This window comes from Desmodus rotundus, chromosome 9, assembly GCF_022682495.2.
Source record: "Desmodus rotundus isolate HL8 chromosome 9, HLdesRot8A.1, whole genome shotgun sequence".
Classification (NCBI taxonomy): domain Eukaryota; kingdom Metazoa; phylum Chordata; class Mammalia; order Chiroptera; family Phyllostomidae; genus Desmodus; species Desmodus rotundus.
In genome coordinates, this window is record NC_071395.1 from 42,968,915 (window position 1) to 42,989,076 (window position 20,162).

General features: G+C 54.6%; 1 protein-coding gene across 15 annotated transcripts in view; it reads right to left on the reverse strand.

The window, feature by feature from the left end:
- Window positions 1-493: 493 nt before the first annotated feature.
- DOCK6 (dedicator of cytokinesis 6) overlaps window positions 494-20,162 on the reverse strand; it is a 40,898-nt gene continuing 21,229 nt past the window's right edge. For 7 of the 15 annotated variants that reach the window (XM_053930505.2, XM_053930503.2, XM_053930509.2 and 4 more), the window contains 27 exons: window positions 19,820-19,924; window positions 17,473-17,568; window positions 16,783-16,923; window positions 14,273-14,386; window positions 13,989-14,159; window positions 13,403-13,542; window positions 13,147-13,316; window positions 10,896-11,056; window positions 10,565-10,747; window positions 10,122-10,248; window positions 9,711-9,795; window positions 9,471-9,567; window positions 9,205-9,339; window positions 8,737-8,889; window positions 8,440-8,598; window positions 8,215-8,315; window positions 6,981-7,173; window positions 6,751-6,894; window positions 4,404-4,535; window positions 4,296-4,310; window positions 2,856-2,981; window positions 2,669-2,758; window positions 2,114-2,350; window positions 1,656-1,799; window positions 1,467-1,573; window positions 1,137-1,298; window positions 494-711 (listed from right to left, as the gene is read on the reverse strand). In XM_053930505.2, coding sequence (XP_053786480.1) covers window positions 669-711; window positions 1,137-1,298; window positions 1,467-1,573; window positions 1,656-1,799; window positions 2,114-2,350; window positions 2,669-2,758; window positions 2,856-2,981; window positions 4,296-4,310; window positions 4,404-4,535; window positions 6,751-6,894; window positions 6,981-7,173; window positions 8,215-8,315; window positions 8,440-8,598; window positions 8,737-8,889; window positions 9,205-9,339; window positions 9,471-9,567; window positions 9,711-9,795; window positions 10,122-10,248; window positions 10,565-10,747; window positions 10,896-11,056; window positions 13,147-13,316; window positions 13,403-13,542; window positions 13,989-14,159; window positions 14,273-14,386; window positions 16,783-16,923; window positions 17,473-17,568; window positions 19,820-19,924 — 3,531 coding nt within the window. In that variant the 3' untranslated portion in view covers window positions 494-668. Of the gene's footprint in view, window positions 712-1,136; window positions 1,299-1,466; window positions 1,574-1,655; window positions 1,800-2,113; window positions 2,436-2,668; window positions 2,759-2,855; window positions 2,988-3,283; window positions 3,364-4,295; window positions 4,311-4,403; window positions 4,536-6,750; window positions 6,895-6,980; window positions 7,174-8,214; window positions 8,316-8,439; window positions 8,599-8,736; window positions 8,890-9,204; window positions 9,340-9,470; window positions 9,568-9,710; window positions 9,796-10,121; window positions 10,249-10,564; window positions 10,748-10,895; window positions 11,057-13,146; window positions 13,317-13,402; window positions 13,543-13,988; window positions 14,160-14,272; window positions 14,387-16,782; window positions 16,924-17,472; window positions 17,569-17,818; window positions 17,912-19,819; window positions 19,925-20,162 lie in introns of those variants that run through there. The other 8 variants (XM_053930507.2, XM_053930504.2, XM_053930510.2 and 5 more) reach the window with 6 other exon arrangements.

Sequence of the window (20,162 nt, forward strand, 5' to 3'; positions counted from 1 at the left end):
GTCAGTTCAAGGCTGCACAGGCCATGGCTAAGGCCTGGGCTCCCTGGCCAGCCAGACCTTGCTCCAGTCCCAGCCCCACCATGCCTTTAAGTGCTCGGTGACTCAGTTTCCCCATCTGTAACATGGGGTTTAAGAGTGTGCCTGACACCACTGCTGAGGAGACTCACTAACTACGAGGCAGGGGCCTATTGGAGTTGCCTTGGGCAAAAAGACCCATAAATGGAGCAGTGTCTTTCTGGGAGCCTTTTAGTACAGGGCTGGGCACTCAGCAAGGGTTTAATAAATGTTCCTTTAAAAATAATAAGTGTTACTCTTCCCCAAGTACACATGGGACATTTTGTGTGCTGCCTTCACCCACAAGGGCAGGCATTTGTGTCTATCATCACTGCTCCGTCTCGGGCACCCAATATGGTCTCAGTGTCTGTCAGAGATCAGGGTGTGTGGATAGACTGGGCACCCAGCCCCCCAGGGACGACACCACACAGGCTGCTCATAAAAAAAGTTTTAAATTAAAAAAGGTAAGAAGTATCAGTGCACAGACAGGAACAGAGGGCCCAGCCCCACATGCACTGTGGTCACCGCCAGTGGGTGGTGGGACAGACTCCCAGAAAGGCACATAGCTGAGGCCAGGGTGCGGGTTCCTCTGGGTGTGGTTTCAGGCCATGAGCTCAGAGGTCGGCCTTCCGGAAACTTGCTCTGTTCAAGGAGTTCCTGGGGGAGGAATGAGGTGGGTCAACATGGACGTAGGGCCCCAAACTCCACAATGCTCTCAGTCCTCTCTCTCCCCTCTTCCCCCACAGCTCCTTCTGGAGTCTTCCCTGCACCTTTCACATCCATTCTGATCTGGCTGTGGATTCAGATTCTCTCCTGGAACCCTCCACCAGAGAGTCATATCATGCCCATTTTACGAATGTAGAAACCGAGGCTCAGAAAGATGAAGCTGCATGCCTGGGAACTGACCCACCAGGATCCAAAATGGCTGCCCAGAGAGTACATCTGTGCACACGTCCCAGTAGTCACATCCTTGTGTGCAAAGCCAAGTACACATGTTGATGGGCACAACAACCTCCAAACTGCAACTGCCTCCTCTTGCCCTCTCTGGGTCGGGGGGGAGGGGGGGGGCCCAAGTCAGGCACCTGAAGCTGGCTGTGGTTGGTGCCAGCAGCTGGGGCAGGCGCTGGGTGAGGAGAGGCTGCAAAGCCTCTCGTAGGCGGGTGTAGTTGCGCTCTAGCTCACGGTGGTACTCTTTCTGGTCTGGCCCAATCAGGGCCTTGTTCTTCCGCAGTGCGTCCTCACACCTGAGGGCCAGATGGCAGGGTGCTCAGAGACTGGCACTCGGGAGAGAAAGCAAGACCAGAGAGGCAGAGGAGTCCATGAGGTGGGGTCAGGAGCTAGAATGGTGGGTAAAGTAGGCAGAGAGCCATGATGGGGGTTGGAGGGGCTCTAATGGGCAAGGTCAGGCCTACTTCTTGCAGAAGTCCTTGAAACAGAGCCGTAGCTTGTTGTGATGCCTGAAAAGCTTGGGATCTTCCGGGATCTCTGCCAAAAACACCTGGGCCACCTCCAGGGGACCCTGTGGGGTGAGAGGGCCTTGTGAGGGTGTCTGCATGGACCCTGGGGGACCCTGGGCAGCCTGCATCCCCTACCAGCCATGCCTGGTTCACAGTGGGCCCCACAGAGCCCTGTAGCACCATCTGCAGCATCTTGGCATCAGGTGGGTCCTGCTCAGTGGCAAAGGCCAGCTCCCGTGTCTTCTTCTGCATGTCCTCGATGGCCACCTCCACTGGTGTCAACACTGTCTGCAGGGTCAGGGGCAGCATACAATGGTTGGGGTCTGAAGACATCCTGACCCAAGCCAGCCGAGGGCAGCTGGTGTGGGAGGGAGTCTAAGTGGCTGTGTAATGAATAGTGTGTTGGGGTTCCTGCCTGCCCAGGTCTGCCAGAGCCAGGCTAGGCTGCCTTTGTTTGGCTCTGGTGCCTTTGGTCTGGTTGAGATCCAGCCCTGGATCACTTGGGTCTGGAGGTAGAGATATAAGGCTATAGACTGAGGTCTGGAGGTTGGAGTTGTGAGTCCCCTCACCTCTCCCAACCCGGGTTTGGGGCCCCCACCTACCTCCTCCCGGTGGCACACACGAATGCGTGTCTTGATGTAGGGGAAGGCATGGTCTGTGCTCAGCAGTGTCTTGCGCTTGTGTTGCTCATGCAGCTCCCCGTGAGCACGGCCATCGGGTGTGAAGGGCGTGCAGAACAGGAAGGTGCGCAGCCCATAGTTGCGGTCGAAGTAGGTCACCCGGTCCTTCAGCTCATAGGTGTCGAAGTGTGGCTCCACATACGTGATCTGGATGTAGGCCTGGAGCACGAGGCTCAGGTGTGAGGTTCCCACAGTCCCAGCACACCCCCCTGGGGCTTGCCAGCCTCCCAGCAGGGCTCCGTCCCTGGAGAAAGGGGATTTGGGCCTCCATGGGTCTGGGGTTTTCGCATCTGGGAGTCCCAGGTCTCCTTATGTTTGAGAATTGCCTGAGGTTAAGAATTTGGGGGTCCTCCAGGGAGAGATAAGCTTTGGAGTTTCCCAGAGAAATAAAATTTGAGGATTTCCAAGAAATATTACTTAAAGTCTCCCTGACTGTAGGATTTTGGGGACCCTAGGGGGACAGCTGGAAGCCCTCACCTTCTGGGGGTCAAGCTTGGTCTTGTCAACAGGATTGGAATCTTTGACAATCTCGACCACATCTTCCCCAAACCTCTCTGTGTAGAACTCCTAGGGACATGAGGCTGAGTCGGGCTGTACAGGTACAGCCCCCACTCCACCCCAGGGCAACCTGTGCCCCATCCCTCTCCCCACCACCCAGACGTGCCTCTAGCCGGTGTGAGATCTCAGCCAGCTTCGTGATGGATGGCTCCTTGTATACAAACTCCTGCTCGTCCAGGTCTCCAAAGCGGGTACCATAGAAACCCACACGGAAGTATGTTCCAAAAACACGCTGGGGCTGTGGGAAGGGGTGTTGTTGCCCAGGAGGCCCTGCTGGAGGTCCCCCTGTCCCAGATGTGGAAGAGGTGGACACGGGCAGAGGGAACCCAGAGAACTTTGGGTGGGGATGTGAGGACCCCAAGAACATCATATCATAGGCACTGGAAGGGGGGACCTCTTGAATATTGGGGCATGGACCTAGATGACTGCCAACTGCCCACACCCTTGCTGTCTCTCCCTAGCCTCTGTCTCCTACTCCCCCAAATCTTTCTCTTCATTTAACACAAGTCCGTACTTTCTGCTTCTCCCTCTCACCCCATGCAGTCCTTCAGAGTCTGGATCCCAACGTGAAATAAGAACTGGGGCTGTATTGATCACAGCTGTGTCCTCAATGCCTACAGGGCTGGGTATGCAGCAGGTGCTCAACAAATGCTTGGGCAGAGGCTCTGCCTCCTTTGTTCCAGGGCATCCCTCCCCTCCCCACCCCCCAGCCCTAAGATTGGAAGGAGGGACCCGCCGCCCCAGCCACCAGAAAGGAAGGGGGGCTCCATGTTCACTCACCAAGGCAGATCCAAGGAGGGGTGGGCACCAGGAGATGGAAGTGGGGAGCAGGGGGCAGAGACAAAGTCATGGGGGAGGTCAGAGGTCAGAGACCCCAAACCCCCAGGGTCTTGGTTATGCTACCCCAGAGAACCATGCCAGGGATAGAGACCAGAGATCCCGGGAGGGAGGGGACTTGCCTGCCCCACCCGGCCCCCACCCAGCCCTCGGCTCTGGGTGCCGTCTTAGGCCAGAAAATTCTCCCCAAACTAGGAGATGCCTAAAAATAGACTCAAGTGAGGGAGAGGCGAGAGAGGGGGAGCATTAAGTGGCAATGAGGAGCAGAGATCCTGGGGAAGCTGGGGAGATAGGGAGAGACAGACCAAGAGAGACAGACGGAGTGATCAAGACAAGGAGGGAGACAGAGACAGGGAGAAAGGGAGGGAAAGAGACCAAGAGATACCAAGAGACAGACAGGAAAAAGAGAAATAGAGACAGGGAAGGAGTCAGAGCCCCCTCCCAGGCAGTGACTGAGCAGGCCCAGCCGGAGGGAGGGGTGTCTCTGGAGTGCTCCCAGCTGGGTGAGTCACAGGCTGCCCTGGAGATCGGGGGCAGGGAGGGGAGGTCTAGGGGAAAGTAGTGGGGGTGTGTCATCACCCACGGAGCCCCAACTCCCCTGTCCAAGCAACTGTGCACCTCCGGCGCCCCCTGGTGGTTGTCCCTGGCCACTGCTGCTGACTAGCTGTCTCGGGAGCCCCAGAAGTAGATGGCCACCAGGCTGACTTACCTCCCAGCCAGAGCTCTGTGGGGTAGAGAAGAAGGGTCAAGATCAGTAGAGCCTGGGAAGGAGGGCGCAGGGCCAAAGGCACAGTCTGGGAGGGCTTCGTGGACACACCTGGTGCATAATCTTGGTGAAGGCCTCCTGTAGTTTGCCATGCACGGCTGCCAGCTTCTTATAGTCACGGTGGGCTTCCAGGATGGGGATCAAGGTCTTGTATACCTCATTTACTGCCTCATAGAGCCCACCCTGGAGTGGGGGTGGAGCGTGTCAGGATTCCCAACACCTTCCCTGGTCCTCTCCTTCCTGGGACAGCCCTCCCCTCTGTGTTCCTACCTACACTCCAAAGCTCCATCCTCCATCACCTCCTCCAGGAAGCTCACCCTGACCATCCCCTCCTCCAGATGGGGCACTAGCCTTTCCACTTGGTCCATACAGACCCCTCTGCAGTCTCCACCATGTTTATTATGGACTAGGAACTGTGTACATCCTTTACCCATGTTCCTTCATTGGTGGGAGGAGATGCCAGTTGTTCCCCCCATTCCTCAGAAGGGAAGCTGAACCTTAGACATGGAGAAGCTCTGCAGGGCTAGGACTCAAACACCAGCCCACCTGGCCTGGTGCCTAAGACCTTCCTGACCACAGCCTCCTAGTACATGGTAATGATCACTCATGGGTGCCCCTTATCCCTAGCTGGTGCCAGCATCAAACTTGACATATAGCAGGTGCCCGGGGATGTTTGCTGTCTGTCAGAAGGTCTATGTCTATGGCTTCTTCCCTTGAGGCCTCTGTCTGTAAGACTCCAGCGAAGTGACAATAATGAAAACAACATCACTAGGAGGCCTGGCACCCTAGGAAAAAAATTTCGTGAGGCAACCCGACCCTGAATTTGAGTGGGGCCCCAGATGTAATGACCACATTCCAGAAACGCAGCAACTGAGAAACAGGTCAAGCAACAGCACAGGGACACAACCAGCCCCAGGCAGGCCAGGGAGCCTTTTGGAACAAGGTCCCCATCGCCAGCAAGTATAATGCAGAAAAAAACAACTGCTTTTACACAAACAAGCAAACTGGAGGAGAAACCCCTTTAGAACAACAAAAACTAAATGCCCAGGCATCAACTCATCAGGAAACGCATGGCTCTGGCCAGCATGGGTCATTCCGCTGGTTAGAGCATCAGCCTGATACACCAAGGTTGCAGGTTTGATCCCGGGTCAGGGCACGTACAAGAATCAACCAATGAATGCGTAAATAAGTGCGACAACAAATTTTCTCTCTCTCTAAAAATATCAAATAAAAAGCAAACGAAGTGCAATAGGGGTATTGCAAAAAGAGGGGAACTGAGGCCCTGCTTGTTTTTGTTTTCTTTGTTTAAAAGAGACTTAAGAGACCTGCCATCACCCTTCGTGGGTCTTATGTGGAAACTGATTTAAACAAACCAGCTTTAAAAAATATTTTTTAAAGATACTTAGGGACATCTAACCATGGACTGGTATTTTAGAATTCCTGTTAACTTGGTCATGTGGGACAAGAGTTGTAGAAAAGGGACTTTCTCAGCGGGACCAGCACACAGGTACTCGTGGGTATGACAGTGTGATACCAGATTTGTTTTACGCAGGAATTTCTCCAGCTCCAACTCGCACAGGAACCTTGGATCTCTTTAAAATGCAGGGGTCAGAGGGCTGGGCAGCCCAGGACTCTGTATTTTAACAAGCCCTGGGTGGTGTCCACACAGCTGGTCCCCTGACCATACACACCAGTTAGCAAGGGCTTATAAAACTCCAACTGAGTGATCACATTGTCTCATCGATTTGTGAAAATTGGGATCTTGTTTTTTCAGATGTCAAAAAACCCTGAAAACACAGCCCAAAATAGTTAGAGGTAAAGAGGAAATAAAACAAGATGGGCCCTGGCTGGTGTGGCTCAGTGGACTGACTGCCAGCCTGCCAACTGAGAGGTCACTGGCTCAACTCCCAGCTGGGGCAGTGCTGGACTGTGGGCCAGGTCCCCAGTTGGGGGCATTTGAGAGGCAACCAATTGATGTTTCTCACCCTCTTTCTCCCTCCCTTCTTTCTAAAATTAAATAAATAAAATCTAAAAAAAAATTTACTAAAAGAAAAACAAGATGGTAAATACAAATGGTTGATAAATTTGAGTGCTGGGTATGGGAGTGGTAAGGGTACAACTTTCTTCTTTTATGTGTACTTGAAATTTTCTATAATAAAATAAAATTTGATACTACCTAAATGTGTTAAAGATTTACAACATCCAGCCTGCCTGTCAAGGGTTTTAACAGGAAGAAAGGCAGACAATGGGGGGCTTTGAGGGTCCTCACTCTCCTTCTTTGCAAATCTCCCCTTGGCAAGGGCCAAGCAGCAGCTTCCCCTTGGTAACTGGGAGCAGGTACTGGCCACCAGCGACCTGTGATGCCACCCCGGCCGAGCCCTGTGTTCTCAGGCCTCACCATGGTGAAGTAGGCGGCTGCCTGCTCCAGTAGTCCCACTAGCCCCAGTTCCGTGAAGTGCTTCCCGGAGCAGAAGCCCTCCTCGTCGGGCGACAGAATGTCGTCGGAGATGGCAGACTCCTCCAGCACATTGGACGAGATGTTCTGGGGTGGGAAGTAGTGTCAGAGCCTGGTTCCTGCCCCACATGTGCCACGCCCTGTCCTTGCCCACCACCCCTCCGACCACTCACCTGGAAGGAAACACAGCCCACGGGCAGGTAGCGGCTATCCTCGAGCAGGGCGAGGTACTCAGCCACCAGTGCGGCCGCGTGCACCATGCATTGCGCAGCCTCCGCGTGGTTGCCCAGCTCTGCGTGCTTCCCGGCCATGTTCTGCAGCCATGTCAGCCGCAAGTCTGGGGAGCCTTGGTAGCCACGGGCAATCCTGGTGCCCAGGTGAGGGGGGTATGAGGAGGATGGGGACTCACTTTGCCCACCCTGCCTGCCCCTTATCTGTCCATCCAGTCACCTACTTCCTCACTGTCTGCCCTTCACCTGTCTCCTCACCTATCTCACCTGCCCATCCTTGACCTGTCTCAACTGTCTTACCTGTCCATCCATTCTCTTGTACCCCATTCACCAGTCCATCTTCTTACCTGTTTCCTCACCTGTCCAACCTTCCACCCTTTCACCTAAATCGCCTGTCCAGCCCCTTACCCCTTAACCCACCTGTCCATCCCCGCTTCTATCCCCTTACCTGTCCATCTCCTTACCTGTCTCACCTGTCCAGTCCTTTACCTATTCCCTTGCCTGCCCAACCCCTCACCTATTTCCCATTTGCCTGTCCATCTTCTCCCTTTTTCCTCTATTCACCTGTCTCTCCACTTATCCAATCCCTCACTTCCAATCCTCACTTTCCCTGTGCTCACTAATCCCACAAGTATCATTCTCTCACTTTTCCTGCTCCTCCGTGTACTCCACCTGTGGAACCTTGGGCCACGCCCTACTCACTAATCCTCTTGCACATGCACCATTTCACCTACCTACCCAGGCCCATCCTTCCCATGTGTGCCCGACTTCCCCGTCTGCATCATCTGTCTCTCCACCTCCCACTCCCCAATTTCTTATTAAATGCCCCTTACTTACCTCTTCCCCAGATCACTTATTCCCCTGACCGGTCACCCCCTTACCCATTGTTTGCACTTCACCTGTCTCTCCCACCTGTCCCCTCTCATGTCTTGTTCTGTAGGTTCATCTGACATCCTTTTCATCTACTCATTTATGAGCCCTTAACTGTCTCTCACCTGTCTGCCCATGCGATTATCTTTATCTGTCTGCTCTCCTGGCCCCTCTTCACCTGGCCTCCTTACTTGCCCTTCGTATCACCTGTATGCTCATCTGCTCCCTGCCCACGTCCTCATGTATCTACTCATTGTCCCCTGACCTATCTTGGTGTGAATGGCAAAGGACCCCCAGCCCTGCTCACCTGTACATGAGGTCGATGAGCATCTCGGGGTCCTCCTGATGCTCCTTCATCTTCACTGTGTCTGTCAGGATCATGTGCAGGTTGAACATCAGGTCCTGGACCTGGAATGGGGAAGTGGCCCTCATTGGGAAGTGACAGGGCCGAGATGGTGAGGTCAGGGGTTGAGCAGGGCAGATTAAAGACCCTTAGGTTGCTGAGGGTAGAGCTGGGGCTGAGCCGGGTCACCTGCTCTGCAAAAGTGCTGTCCCGCAGCCCCACGTCCTCCTCGGCATAGGTGAGGATGGTCTTGAGAGATCGTCGCAGGTGCTCCTCACTGAAGTTCTGGGTCGTTCCCACCAGGGATGACAGCGACATGGTCACTTGCATCTTCACACGGGCAAAGTTCTACAGGTGCAGAGAGGGGGAGTGCACCTGTGGGCCTCGGACCCTTATACCAGCACTTGTTTGATCTGCCGACATCACCCCCTCCCTGCCTACCCTCCATCTATTGCACCCAACCCCTGCTCGGCCGCCTCTACTTACATGGCCAATCTCGAAATTCTGGCGCATGAGGAGGTAGAGGGAGGCGCTGGCATGTGTGCGAATGGTGCTGATGCGGCTGCCGCAGTGCCTCAGGAGCCTCAGGCAGAGGTCGGCACACAGCTCCGTGTCCTCCTCGAACAGCAGCTCAGGGAACTGCCCCCAGGACCAAGACAGGTGCCGGTCAGCCCCTCCGTGTGTCAGATCAGAAGGTCCCCTGTGCGGACTTGGGCAGGGGCACCTGTCTGTTCTGCCTTCGTTGGCCACGCACAGCAGACTTTGGAGTCAAACTGGAGTCAGGCCCTTGCTGTGACACAGGGTGAGTGACTTTGCTACTCTGACCCTCAGTTCTCTCCTCTGTAAACTGTGGCTAAGGAGTGTGTGCTTCATGGACTTGTTGAGCACACAGTAGGTACTCAATGACTGGGCTGTCACTGTGACTCTGAGCTATAGCTGCCGAGTGGTGCTCACCTTGGACACCAGGGTCCGCTGTGTGGCCAGGCCGTGCTGCAAGAAGAGGGCACTCTGGGCAGTGCCCAGACTATATAACACGACCTTCAGTACTGCACCCAGGACACTCTCCCGGGCCTCTGACAGCATCACCGTCTGCGGGGTCAGAAACCCAGCTGTTAGGAACTGGTTTGGTTAGGGAATCAGGAAAGGTGAGGGATTCTGGAGTCAAAGATCACAAGGTACGGCAGGGTCAGAGGTCAGGGAGATGCTGGATCAAGCCCTACCTGCACGATGATCTCCAGTGTGTCCAGAACTATCAGGCTCGCCTCAGTTGCTAGGTTCCCATCCACCAAGGCCTCGTGTTCCATTTCCTCCTTGGTCCTAAGGGGAAAGGAGGGGATTGGGGAGTCTCTTGAAGCCAGACTGTACTCCATGGCTGAGTTCTCCCCCTCCCTCAGGTGCCCCTGAGTGCCAGTTCTCTGGAAACTGCTGTCCCTGGAGAATTACTTCTGGCCCACACCCACTTGTCCACACGGTCCGAGGTTTGTTTCCAGTGTGTGACGCTCTTCCGCCAGCGTACGTTGTCCTGGTTCCCAAACGGGCTCCTTTCTGAGATGCACAGGTGCATGTTCACAGATATGCAAAGACATAAGGACACACGTGACTGAGGGGTACAAACACAAGACACAAAGACACACAGGCAGGGTAACCTGTGAGAACACCGGGGGGTATGGACGCTTGCTAAGTGGATGCGCACACAGTTAGACATGAATGACATGTGAGAACAGATGGGGGCAGAGACACCATGCATACGGGAATGATGCATGGACTTCTGGGAAAAGTGAGCCAGCCAGAGGGGTGGGCCCTCTTGGGGTCCCTCAGACACAGGGTGGGAGCAGCTGGTGGGGACAGGCGTGGGCGCCTCTCCCTCTCACCACGGCTGCGTCGCACCATCTCCTGTCGTGCTCCAATGGTGCCCAAGATGGCTTCTTCCAGGCGAGCCTTCATGTCTAGTGACTTCTTGAATGTGAGGCTGTTGATGCGCTCAAAGGCCTTTTTCCCCTGGGAGGTCAAAGAACAGGTTCCAAGTTGACTGCCCTTGTCTGTGGGACCTAGGCTAACATGGTCGCACCTCTCCTGGCCCTATCTGACCTCTGGGACCCTGTGCTTGAAGACCCAGCTCTCCTCTTTACTGCAAGCTCTCCGCACCTTCCAAATTCTATTCATGAAGACAATGCTCCCTCTTCTCTTTGGCTCAGCAGAGAAACGGTCCACCCCTTCACCCACAGGAACTGGCACACCCAGGCCACGGCACCGAGAGCCCTGTGTGCATACTCAGCCTGCCGCCAACGCCCCAGGCCCCTGCCTGCCCCCGAACCTTGTACTCGAAGGCAGCCAGGCAGAGGTACAGCAAGTCCAAGAGACGGCCCAGCTGAGGCAGGGACAGGTCGGCAGCCCAGTGCTGCAGGAGGGCTGGCTCTGCATTCTTCAGGACCCACAGCACACACACCAGCAGGGTCCGGCTGGACTCGGCAGAGAGGGGACAGCTTGAGCGAGAACCCTGGGGCCAGAGAGGAAAGAAGGTGCTCAGAGGAGACAGAGTCATTTTCCTTACCCCATATAAGATGAGAACTGGCTGATTTGAATCTCACTGCGTAAGTTCTATCACCAGATTGGATGGTGTCTCAGGAGACCAGCCCCACACTCACAGTCGCTGGGCCCTGGGAGATGCTGGCCCGGGAGCCAGGGGCCAGGGGGCCACCAGCGATGGCCATGGCCACTGAGGGATTGATGGTGCCTCCAATGTCCCCTTCCCCTTCTGTGTCTGAGTCGAGCATTGAAGCTAGCCTTGACCGTTGACCTGGGCCCTCTGGGGGGAGAAGCAGAGGGAGAGAAGAATGAGTCCTTTTAACTGCTGTCCCTCCACCTCAAATTTTAGCTCAAAGGTGACTTTCTCATAGAAGCTTTTCCTGATACCACCCCCCAGGCCAGGGTGGAACCTCCAGTTATCTACTCCTGGAGCTTTCTTCTTATGCTTGTAACCAGATACATTCACTGTGTCCACAAAGACTTGGACTATAACATCTACTCTGGTCACTGCTACATGCTCAGCACTTAGAACGTGGCCTAGCCCACAGGAGCAGTAACTATAAAGATGATGGCGGTGATGACAAAAACATAGGCTGCTGCTATTATTACAGCATCAATCTGCACTTACACAGCATCTCCTATGTGCCAGGTGCTATTCTAACTTGAAAAATATTAACGCCCACCCTGGTCAGTGTGGCTCAGTTGGTTGGAGCATTGCCCCGTAAACCATAAGGTTATGGGTTCGAATCCTGGTCAGGGCATGTGCCTAGATTGCCATTTCAGTCCTGTCAGGGTGCACTCGAGAGGCAACTCATGGGTGTTGCTCTTGTATCAGTGTTTCCCTCTTTCTGTCTCTCTCATCTCCATCTCTATCTCCCTTCCCCTCTCTGGGATTAATGAATGTATCCTCGGGTGAGGATAAAACAATATACATATTAACTAGTAACCTTCAAAAAACCCTATGAGATAAGGATCTTTACCACTCCTACTTTACAGATAAGAAAACTGAAGTTATCCTCTCTGTAGAGGTTAAGTTACTTGCCTGGGTCACACAGCAGGTAGGACATAGTAAAGCTAGGGTTTTAACCTAAATGGTTTTGTTCTAAAAATCTATGCCCTTAGAAAGAATACCCCACACCTCCCCGCCCCCCCCAAGTCTCATCATAGAGAGAAACAGCCAATAAATACCGAACAGGTCTCACCCTAGAGATTCTTGAACCAAAAGGTCAACCTGGTCTGACTAGCTCCAGCCCAGCTTGACCAAGCTCAATTTTCACTGGATTGAGGTGAACAGCCCCTTAACTCATCTGCCCGGGGGAGGGACAGGGAAACCCTCACGAGGGGAAAATGGATCACTTCAGTCCTGGTGGTTCTTTTACATGCCTTGTCCAAAACACAATAAAAAGCCGCCAGGCATGCGAAGAGGCGGCAAACTATGATTGATCAGAGAGAAAAAGAGACCACAGAAGCAGGCATGTAGATGACCAAAAGCAAACAAAGACTTTAAAATAAGTAGTGGAAAAGATAGACTAAAATGAGCAAAAAGATGGAGGACTTCAGCAGAGAATTGGAATCCACATACAAAAATCAAATAGATATTTTCTGACTGAAAAATGTAACACCTGAAATTCAGAACTCAATGGATGGGGTTAGGAGAAGACTGGACACAGCAGAAGTCAGAAGCAGCGACCTCAGACACAGGCGAGCAGAAAATCTCCCAGGTGAAGCAGAGAGAAGAGAGAACGGAAAGCAGATGGGAGCACAGGAGGCCTGTGTGGCAGGACCAAAGGTCTAAAGTCCGTGTAATTGAAGTCCCAGAGGGAAAGAAGCAGGAAAATGAGGCAGGGAAAAAAAAAACACTGAAGAAATAAAGACCACAAATTTCCTCCAAATGATGAAAGGGATCAACCCACAAACTAAAGCCTGTGCTTCCAACCACTGTGTACGCGTCCGTGAGCGGTGCCAGTGAGTGTGCACGTGAGTGAACGGCGGATTCAGGGCTCCAAGTGCCCTCACCCTGATGTTCCCCGCCTCCCCTCCGCACGGCCTCTCTTAGAAGAAGCTAACGAGTGTCATAATATCTGTCATTTATGGCGGGCTAGACAATATCCCCATGCTAAAGCTCCGCAAACTGGAATGTAACTATAGGGAGCAGCTGTGCAACCACTGCCCCTGTTTTAGAGGTGAGGAACCTGGGGCTCAGAGAGGTTAATGGTTTGCCAGGGCCCTGCACCAGCACTTGAACCCAGTCTCTGGACCCTAATGCCATGCTTTTACTCCTAACTGTGTTCTCCCACCTTCCCATCCTGAGCCTTGTGCGTCAGTTAAGTCCCTGGATTGCGTGACTCCATCCTGCCCTGGCCCACTGACCCGCAAAATCATGCAGCCGTGGCAGCGTGTCCCGGGCAAGCGACAGCAGTGGCAGGTACAGCTCGGCCACACGGGCCTTCACTGTGGCCTCAGCGTAACGGGGATCAACATCATGGCCACACAGCAGGCTGTGGACAGCACTGATGGCCTTCTTGTGCAGCTGGGATGCCCTGTGGAGGAGAGAGGTACTCAGGATGGAGTGAGCACAGCGCCTGGGCCTGCCCATCCACTGGAGCCAAACAGGGCCCGTGCTCACCCCTCGGCCTCAGGGTCCAGGGCCAGGGCCAGTTCTGTCAGCAGGAGCCCAGCCAGGAAGTGCTGCTGTCGGAATGGCCCGCTCAGCTCAAACATGCTGGTCACTTTGGGGTCTGGGGCCTGGCTGGAGAAGGTGGAACTCTGCAGAGGGTGAAGGGGGGTTGGAGGGAAAGCAGGGATGTCAGGGGTCCAGGTTAAGGGTCAGAGGTGAGGGGTTAGGATTAACTCTTCTTAAGTTAAGAGCCAGAGGTGAAAGATTGGCATTAACTTACACAGAGGTGACAGTGGGCATGGAGTTCAGGGTCAGAGGTGAGAGAATGACATTAACCTGTCTGTGAGGTGAAGGGAATGGGGTCAAAAGTCAGAGGTCTGAGAAACAGCAGATGAAATGCAGGTCTGTGAGTCAAGACTTAGGGTAGAAAAATAAGAACCTGGTCCCCAGTAAACTGCTGAGCATGCGGGGTCAGAGGTAAGGGGTTGGTCCCCCTGGGCAGTGGCCCACTGTGAAATGCACAGAGACTAGGGAACGCCAGAAGATAGGCTGAGGTCAGAGGTCAAGGGAGGAGCCAGAAGTGAGGCCAGCCCACCTGGGAGGTGGTGGAGGATACCGAGGGTGAGGGCGAGGCTGGGGGCGACAGGGGGCAGCAGGGGAGGTTGAGGATCACATAGTGCTCGTGGCTGCACAGGATGCGGGTGAAGTCCATGCGCAGGGTCAGCAGTGCCCCGGGGTTGGGGGCTGACTGCAGCCGAGTGGCCACCTGTGGGGGGAGGGGATCAGCAGGCAACATTTACAGTTTCTCCGCCCATCACGCCCACCACCCGCCATGCCGCCCACGGGTGGGTGCGTCGTTCTCCCCGTGCCTACCCCTACCTGCTTATAGTGGGACCGGACCAGGCTGAACACAAAGCCGCGGTCCGCCAGGGACAGTAGGTCGCTGAGGAAGAAGGCCAGGCTGGCATTGAGGCGCTCGGCCAGCTCCATGTCCTGAGAACACACGGCCTGTCAGCCCACGTGCACCCCTCCCAACGAGCTTCAGTCCCCACATAGGGCCTGGCTGCTCCTGAGGCCACCAGGGACCTCCGGGAGCCACATCACTGCCCCAGACCCCTGGTCTTCCTGACACACCCGCCTGCTCTCTGGCACTCCAGGCCTTCCTGGTTGTCTCCTTGTTTAGGACTGTATTTTCTTTCCTCTCTCACAAGATTTAAATAACACCACATGGATGGCAGAGACTGGCTGCTGACTACCCCCCAGATACTCTCCTCCCACCTCTTGGATTATCACAGAGTTCAGAAAGGGGTGAAGACCACATTTCCTAGCCCCTCTGTAGCTGAAAATGACCATGTGATCACATTCTGGCCAATGGAGTTAGAGAAGGACCGTGGCCACTTAAGTGGAAGGGGCAGGTCTTCCCGTTCCCATAGTCTGCCAGCCTGACGCGGTGGGCACTGCGTGAACCCCAATGGCCAGGTTCATACTATTGAACCCCCACAGCCCACTTACACTCAGAAATAAACTTTGGTCACCTTTAAACCACTTGTGATTATGTCTGAGCAAATTCACCTCTGCCCTAATGAGCATGTACTGCTTGTACAGCTCAGTCTCGTGTGGGGGGAGACACAGTAAACCAAAGGATCCCAGAGGACTCTGTGTGTCGAAGACAACTGAACAGGGTGCTGTTTTGGCAGATGCCCGAAGAAGGGGAAAAAGGCATTCTAAGCAGAGGTAAGAATAAGGCAAAGGCCCTGGGGGCAGGAGGGGCCGCACAAGTGTGAGGAACAGCAAGGAGGTTGCTATGGTACAGGGCCCAGCTGGTGCTTGTTCCTCCCTGGTGCACTCATGAGCCACTCTGTGGCCTCACAAGTCAGCCTCAGTGGCCCTTAGTTCTCTGCAACCCAAAGAAACAAAACTCAAAACCCGCTCGAGCTCCGAGTCCACGTGGTGCATGGGCTGGGTTGGCCCTGTGCACGGAGCCCAATACAGCTGGTGCTCGACGAAAGTCAAGGAATGAAACCACGGTGACCTGTCACCGATGCCCCACTGGCAGCTGTGACGACAGTGCTTCTCAGGGGCACTGGTCTTCCCTGCAACCCTGTCTCAGGGTGGTTTCCTCACAATCTGGGCCAGCCCCTGGGAATGTCAGGCCCCGGGGAGGCTCCAGTGGAGCAAGGCTGAGACCTCTGAGACCAGCCCAGAAGTTGTGGGGGATTGCACAAGGGCTGGCTGGGGCCAGACTAGTGTTTCCAAAATCCGAAGTTTCCGTAAAATGCAGAAGCCCCATTTCACTTTAAAAATCAGCTATTCCAGCTACAGCTAACGAGCACATGCCTCTGGTCCTCCATGCCCGCCGATGGTAGCGGTGTGGGCTCTGCACCTGGTAGCTTGGGTTCAAATCCCCAATTCTGCCTCTTCTCAGATGTATGGTATCAGGTTGTTAGTCATTCTCTGCCTCAGTTTCTCCACCAGTAAAATGGGAATAATGATACAAACTTCACGGGGTTGCTGGAAGAATTTAATGATGTGACTCATCTGAAGAGATTAGATACGCAGTAAGTGCTCGATATTATTACTGCCATTATTACTATTGCCTGCTTAACTCCTGAGGGCATTGGAAGTAGTGGTCCAGGGACTGAACAACTGTCAAGGTCTCAGAACACCGGTGCCCACTTATTGAGCACTTACTGTATACTGACACTCTGGTAAGGGCTAATGGATCTGTCACTTCTCTGCCTCCACCAACTCCCAGTCCTGGTTTGCTCGCTCCTCTCCAGCTGCATTCTTATTTCTTTTAATTAAAAAAGAAGACTTTATTTATTTTTTTTAGAGAAGGGAAGGGAGGGAGAAGGGAGAGAAGCCTTGATGTTCCAGAGAAATATCGATTGGGTGCCTCTCACACCCCCCCGACAGGGGACCTGGACTGCAACCCAGGCATGTGCCCTGACTGAGAATTGAACCAGCAATCTTTCAGTTTGTGGGACGACGGCCAACCCACTGAGCCACACCAGTCAGGGCATCCAGCCATATTCATCGCTTCACTGCTCCTCGAACAGCCCAGGCACGGCCCAACTACCTCAGGGCCTTTGCACTTGCTGTTCCCCCTGCAAAACACTCTTCCCCTAGATGTCGCATAGATGGCTCCCTCACCTCCTTCAAGGGCAAGGGTTTGGGTCTGTTTTGTTCACTGTTGTGTCTCTAGCGCCCAGCACAGGGCTGTACACACAGTAGGTACTCAAGAAATGATATTGAAAGAACAGGCCCATCCAGCAAATCGGATTTGTGGTCTCGTAGCCAGGAAGCACTGGGCAGGATTGGTGCCCCTGCCTGGCAGGTTCTATGTCCTCCCTCAAGCCCCTCCCGCTTTGAGGTCTCTTCCCCTTTACCTTGTGGACCCGGGTGATGACCTCCAGGCCCACAGAGCCCACCAGGGCTGCGATGTCGTCCAAGAAGCGCCCAGGGAAGCGAAGCTTGCGGGGCGTGTCCAGCCGCTGGCTCAGAATCAGGTGCAGGGCCATGCTCTTCACCTGGGGGCCGGGTGAGAACGGGGGCAAGGCTTCAGGGGCTCTGGGGTAGAAGGGACTTGCCAGATGGGGATGGGGCTTGAGGGCTGCAAATGGTGTTTTAGCAGCAAGGGAGGTGAGGTGAAGGTGGGCATAAGGGGTCCTGGGTGGGACTTGAGCCCCATTGTAGTTCTGAACTGAGGGCAGGGCCTCAGTGGGTCAGTCCCAGGCTGAGCGAACAGTTTAGGTTATGTCTCAAATAGTACCACAGGGGTTTCCTTCTCTCTCTGAGGATATCTCTGGTTGTGTGTCGGGGGGGGGTGTCTTTTCACCGGTTAGGGTCTTCCCCAGTCTCATAGGGAAAGTGGGGGGGGGGCTCTTCTCTCTATGGAGGGGGACTTAGGGGTCCTCTCTCCAGGGAAAGATCCTCTTAGGTGTCTCCTCTAACTATACGTGGGGGTCCTCTTGGGGCCATTTCTCAGGGCTCTCAGGTACAATCTCAGGGGCTTCCTTCCCAGAGAGTGAGTCTCCCCTGGGGGCCTCTTGCTCGCAGGCGGGGAGAGGTTGGCTCACCATGAGCTGGAAGAAGAACCAGGCGTGCTGCAAGACGGCCTCACGCACGGCACTGCCGCTGACCACCCACTGCAGAGCCAGCTCCTCGTGAAGCAGCTGGAGGCAGGGGCAGGGGTCACAGAGAGCAGGGGCCCACCCTACCCCCCTCTGGAGGGCATGAGAGGGGAAAATGAAGCTGGAGGGCTTGGGGTTAGAGCAACAGGAGGCCATGCAGGAGGGAGGGGGCAGGAGTCACATGTGCCCTTTCCCTGGGCTCTCCAGACTCTGCTGGGCTTGGACAAGCACTCTGGACCCCTTTGCCAGGCCTAGGCCAAAACTGTGTTCCCCACCCCCTGCCTCCCACTACCTTCTGCACAGTGGGTCTCGGCTGGGTGGCTGGTGGGGCCGAGGAGGAGCTTTCGAGGTAGGAGGAGGTTCGGCTAGAGTTGCAGTCGATGGCCTATGATGGGGTGGGGTGAAGAGGGTGGGATGGCATGGAGGGTTAGTGTGGGTCCAGGCAGTGTGCACAGGAAGAGAGCTTGTTGGCATGGACACAGGAAAGATGTGTCCGTGTGGAGGTGGCAGTGGGGGCATGGATGGGGAAGGAGTGTGGCAGAGATGAGGATAACAAGAAAACACAGCAAAGAGGGGACAAGCAAGGTGAACAGAACACATTAGAATGTGGACCAGAGAGCCAGCAGGCAGGGAGTGGAGGGGAGCAAGGATGGAGCAGGACCCAGCAGCGACATAGGTGGGAGAATGGATGCAGAAGTATAGGTGGAGAAGGTGAAATCACTGCAGGTGGGGAAGACAGAGTGTGGACAAGGGAGGAGAATGTAAATGAGTCAGTGAGTTCAGGGGTGGGCGGAGAAGGAAGAGGGCACAGATGTGGAGGAGGGAGAGTATAGACAGAGGAGGCTAACATGAGGATGGAGGAGGAGAAAGGAAGAATTATAGGACAGAGGTGGTAGATGGTGATGAGAAGCCCTGGGTTCCAGGCCTGGCCCCACTCCAGCCTTGCTTGGGGCTTCACTGCGACTCAGTGTCCCCATCTGTGAAATGGGTATGGGGATGCAACCACTCTCCCCTCCTCCTTTGTTGGTCAGGAGGTGAGGATGCTAGCAGGAAGAACAGACCCAATGACGGAGATGGCCCAGCCCAGGGACCTGCCCAGGCCTCTGCCTTGGCACTGGAGGGCCCCCAGCTCCCACAGTCCCAGCCACACACCCTGGCTTCTCAGCACGCACCAGATGGGCCATTTACCACCAAGGCCAGCCTCACTGCCACCTCCTACCTGGTATGCCCACCCTCTAGCCACCTCATCACGTTTTATGTGATCTTCAAAGCTGACACCTCAGAGATCTGAGGACAGTGGGGGAATCCTGTTAAAAATGCCTGGGGGCTGGCAGAACCCACGAACCCCGTTCCCAACAACCCTGGGAAAAGCCTGTCCAAAAGTCCCTCTGCCCCTGCTGCTAATAGTCCCCTGGACCGCCATGCAGTGCAGGTTGCCTGGGTGACAGGCACAGAGCTAGAATAGGGCCTGGGACACTTATGCACCGTCAGGTCCTAAGAAAAATGTCATCTCTCTGGAGAGAAGCCCCAGACCACCCTGAGGGAGGCCGGTGGCCCAATTTCTGTCCGTTTCCTCAGGCATTTTCACACTGCACTCACACACCGGTGTGTTTGTTTGATTGGTGCCTATCACCCCAACTAGCCAGCAGCCCGAGGCAGGGCTGGGCCAAAGATCCCCCTGCCAACAGCAGCCCACCTGCAACGCCCCAACTCCCTCCCAGGCTCCAGACTGCTGCACCGAACACTTTACTTTGAATCTTTACATCTGAAAATTCAGAGCCTGGGATGCAGGGTGAGCCCGTAGTAGAGCCAGGATTCAAACCCAAGTCTGTCTAAGTCCCTGGGAAGGGGCAGAATAAAGGGAGCTGTGCCTCTTTGTCTGACACAGGATGGGGGAGCCCAGAGGTTCAGTTCTGTTTCCTTGGGGCCATTCAGACTGCTATGTCAAGGGAGCAGTTGAGTCTTCTGAACAGAGTGGATTAAAGGGAGAGAAACAGGCCATGCGGGGCAGTGAGGTTATAGTAGTTGGGTTTGCATATCATTTACATGCTATTTACATACCACCCATCCTTTCTGTCTCTGCCTGAGGCTGTGGGTCCATGTGGCAGTAGAAGGCTGGTTAAGATAACCCTGTAATGCCTATTACATGGACTCCACAAACCCAAACAAAGGCAGGAGGGGTCTGCTGCCTCCTTCAGGAAGCCCCCCTAGGTTAGTTGGCCACAGCCAGGATGTAGGAGGAGCTCATGCTAAGGTGAGGTCACACGCGTGCAGGTGCAGGGAGGGAGGACACCTGTCTGGGGTCGGCCCCACAATATGGGGGTGCCCGGCGCAGCACAGCCTTGCTGCCTCCTGGAGCATAAGCAGAATTCACCCAGGAGTGTGAGCGGTCGATACCCTGGAGATACACGGGTAAGTGGTAGAATCCATGGGCACACAACAAAGAAACCAGCATGAAAAACCAAGTGTGGCCCTGGCTGGTGTGGCTCCATGGGTTGGATTCCCAGCCAGGGCACATGCCTGGGTTGTGGGCCAGGTCCCCAGTAGGGATGCATGAGAGGCAACCACATTGATGTTTCCCTCTCTCTTTCTCCCTCCCTTCCCCTCTGTCTATAAATAAATAAATAAATAAATAA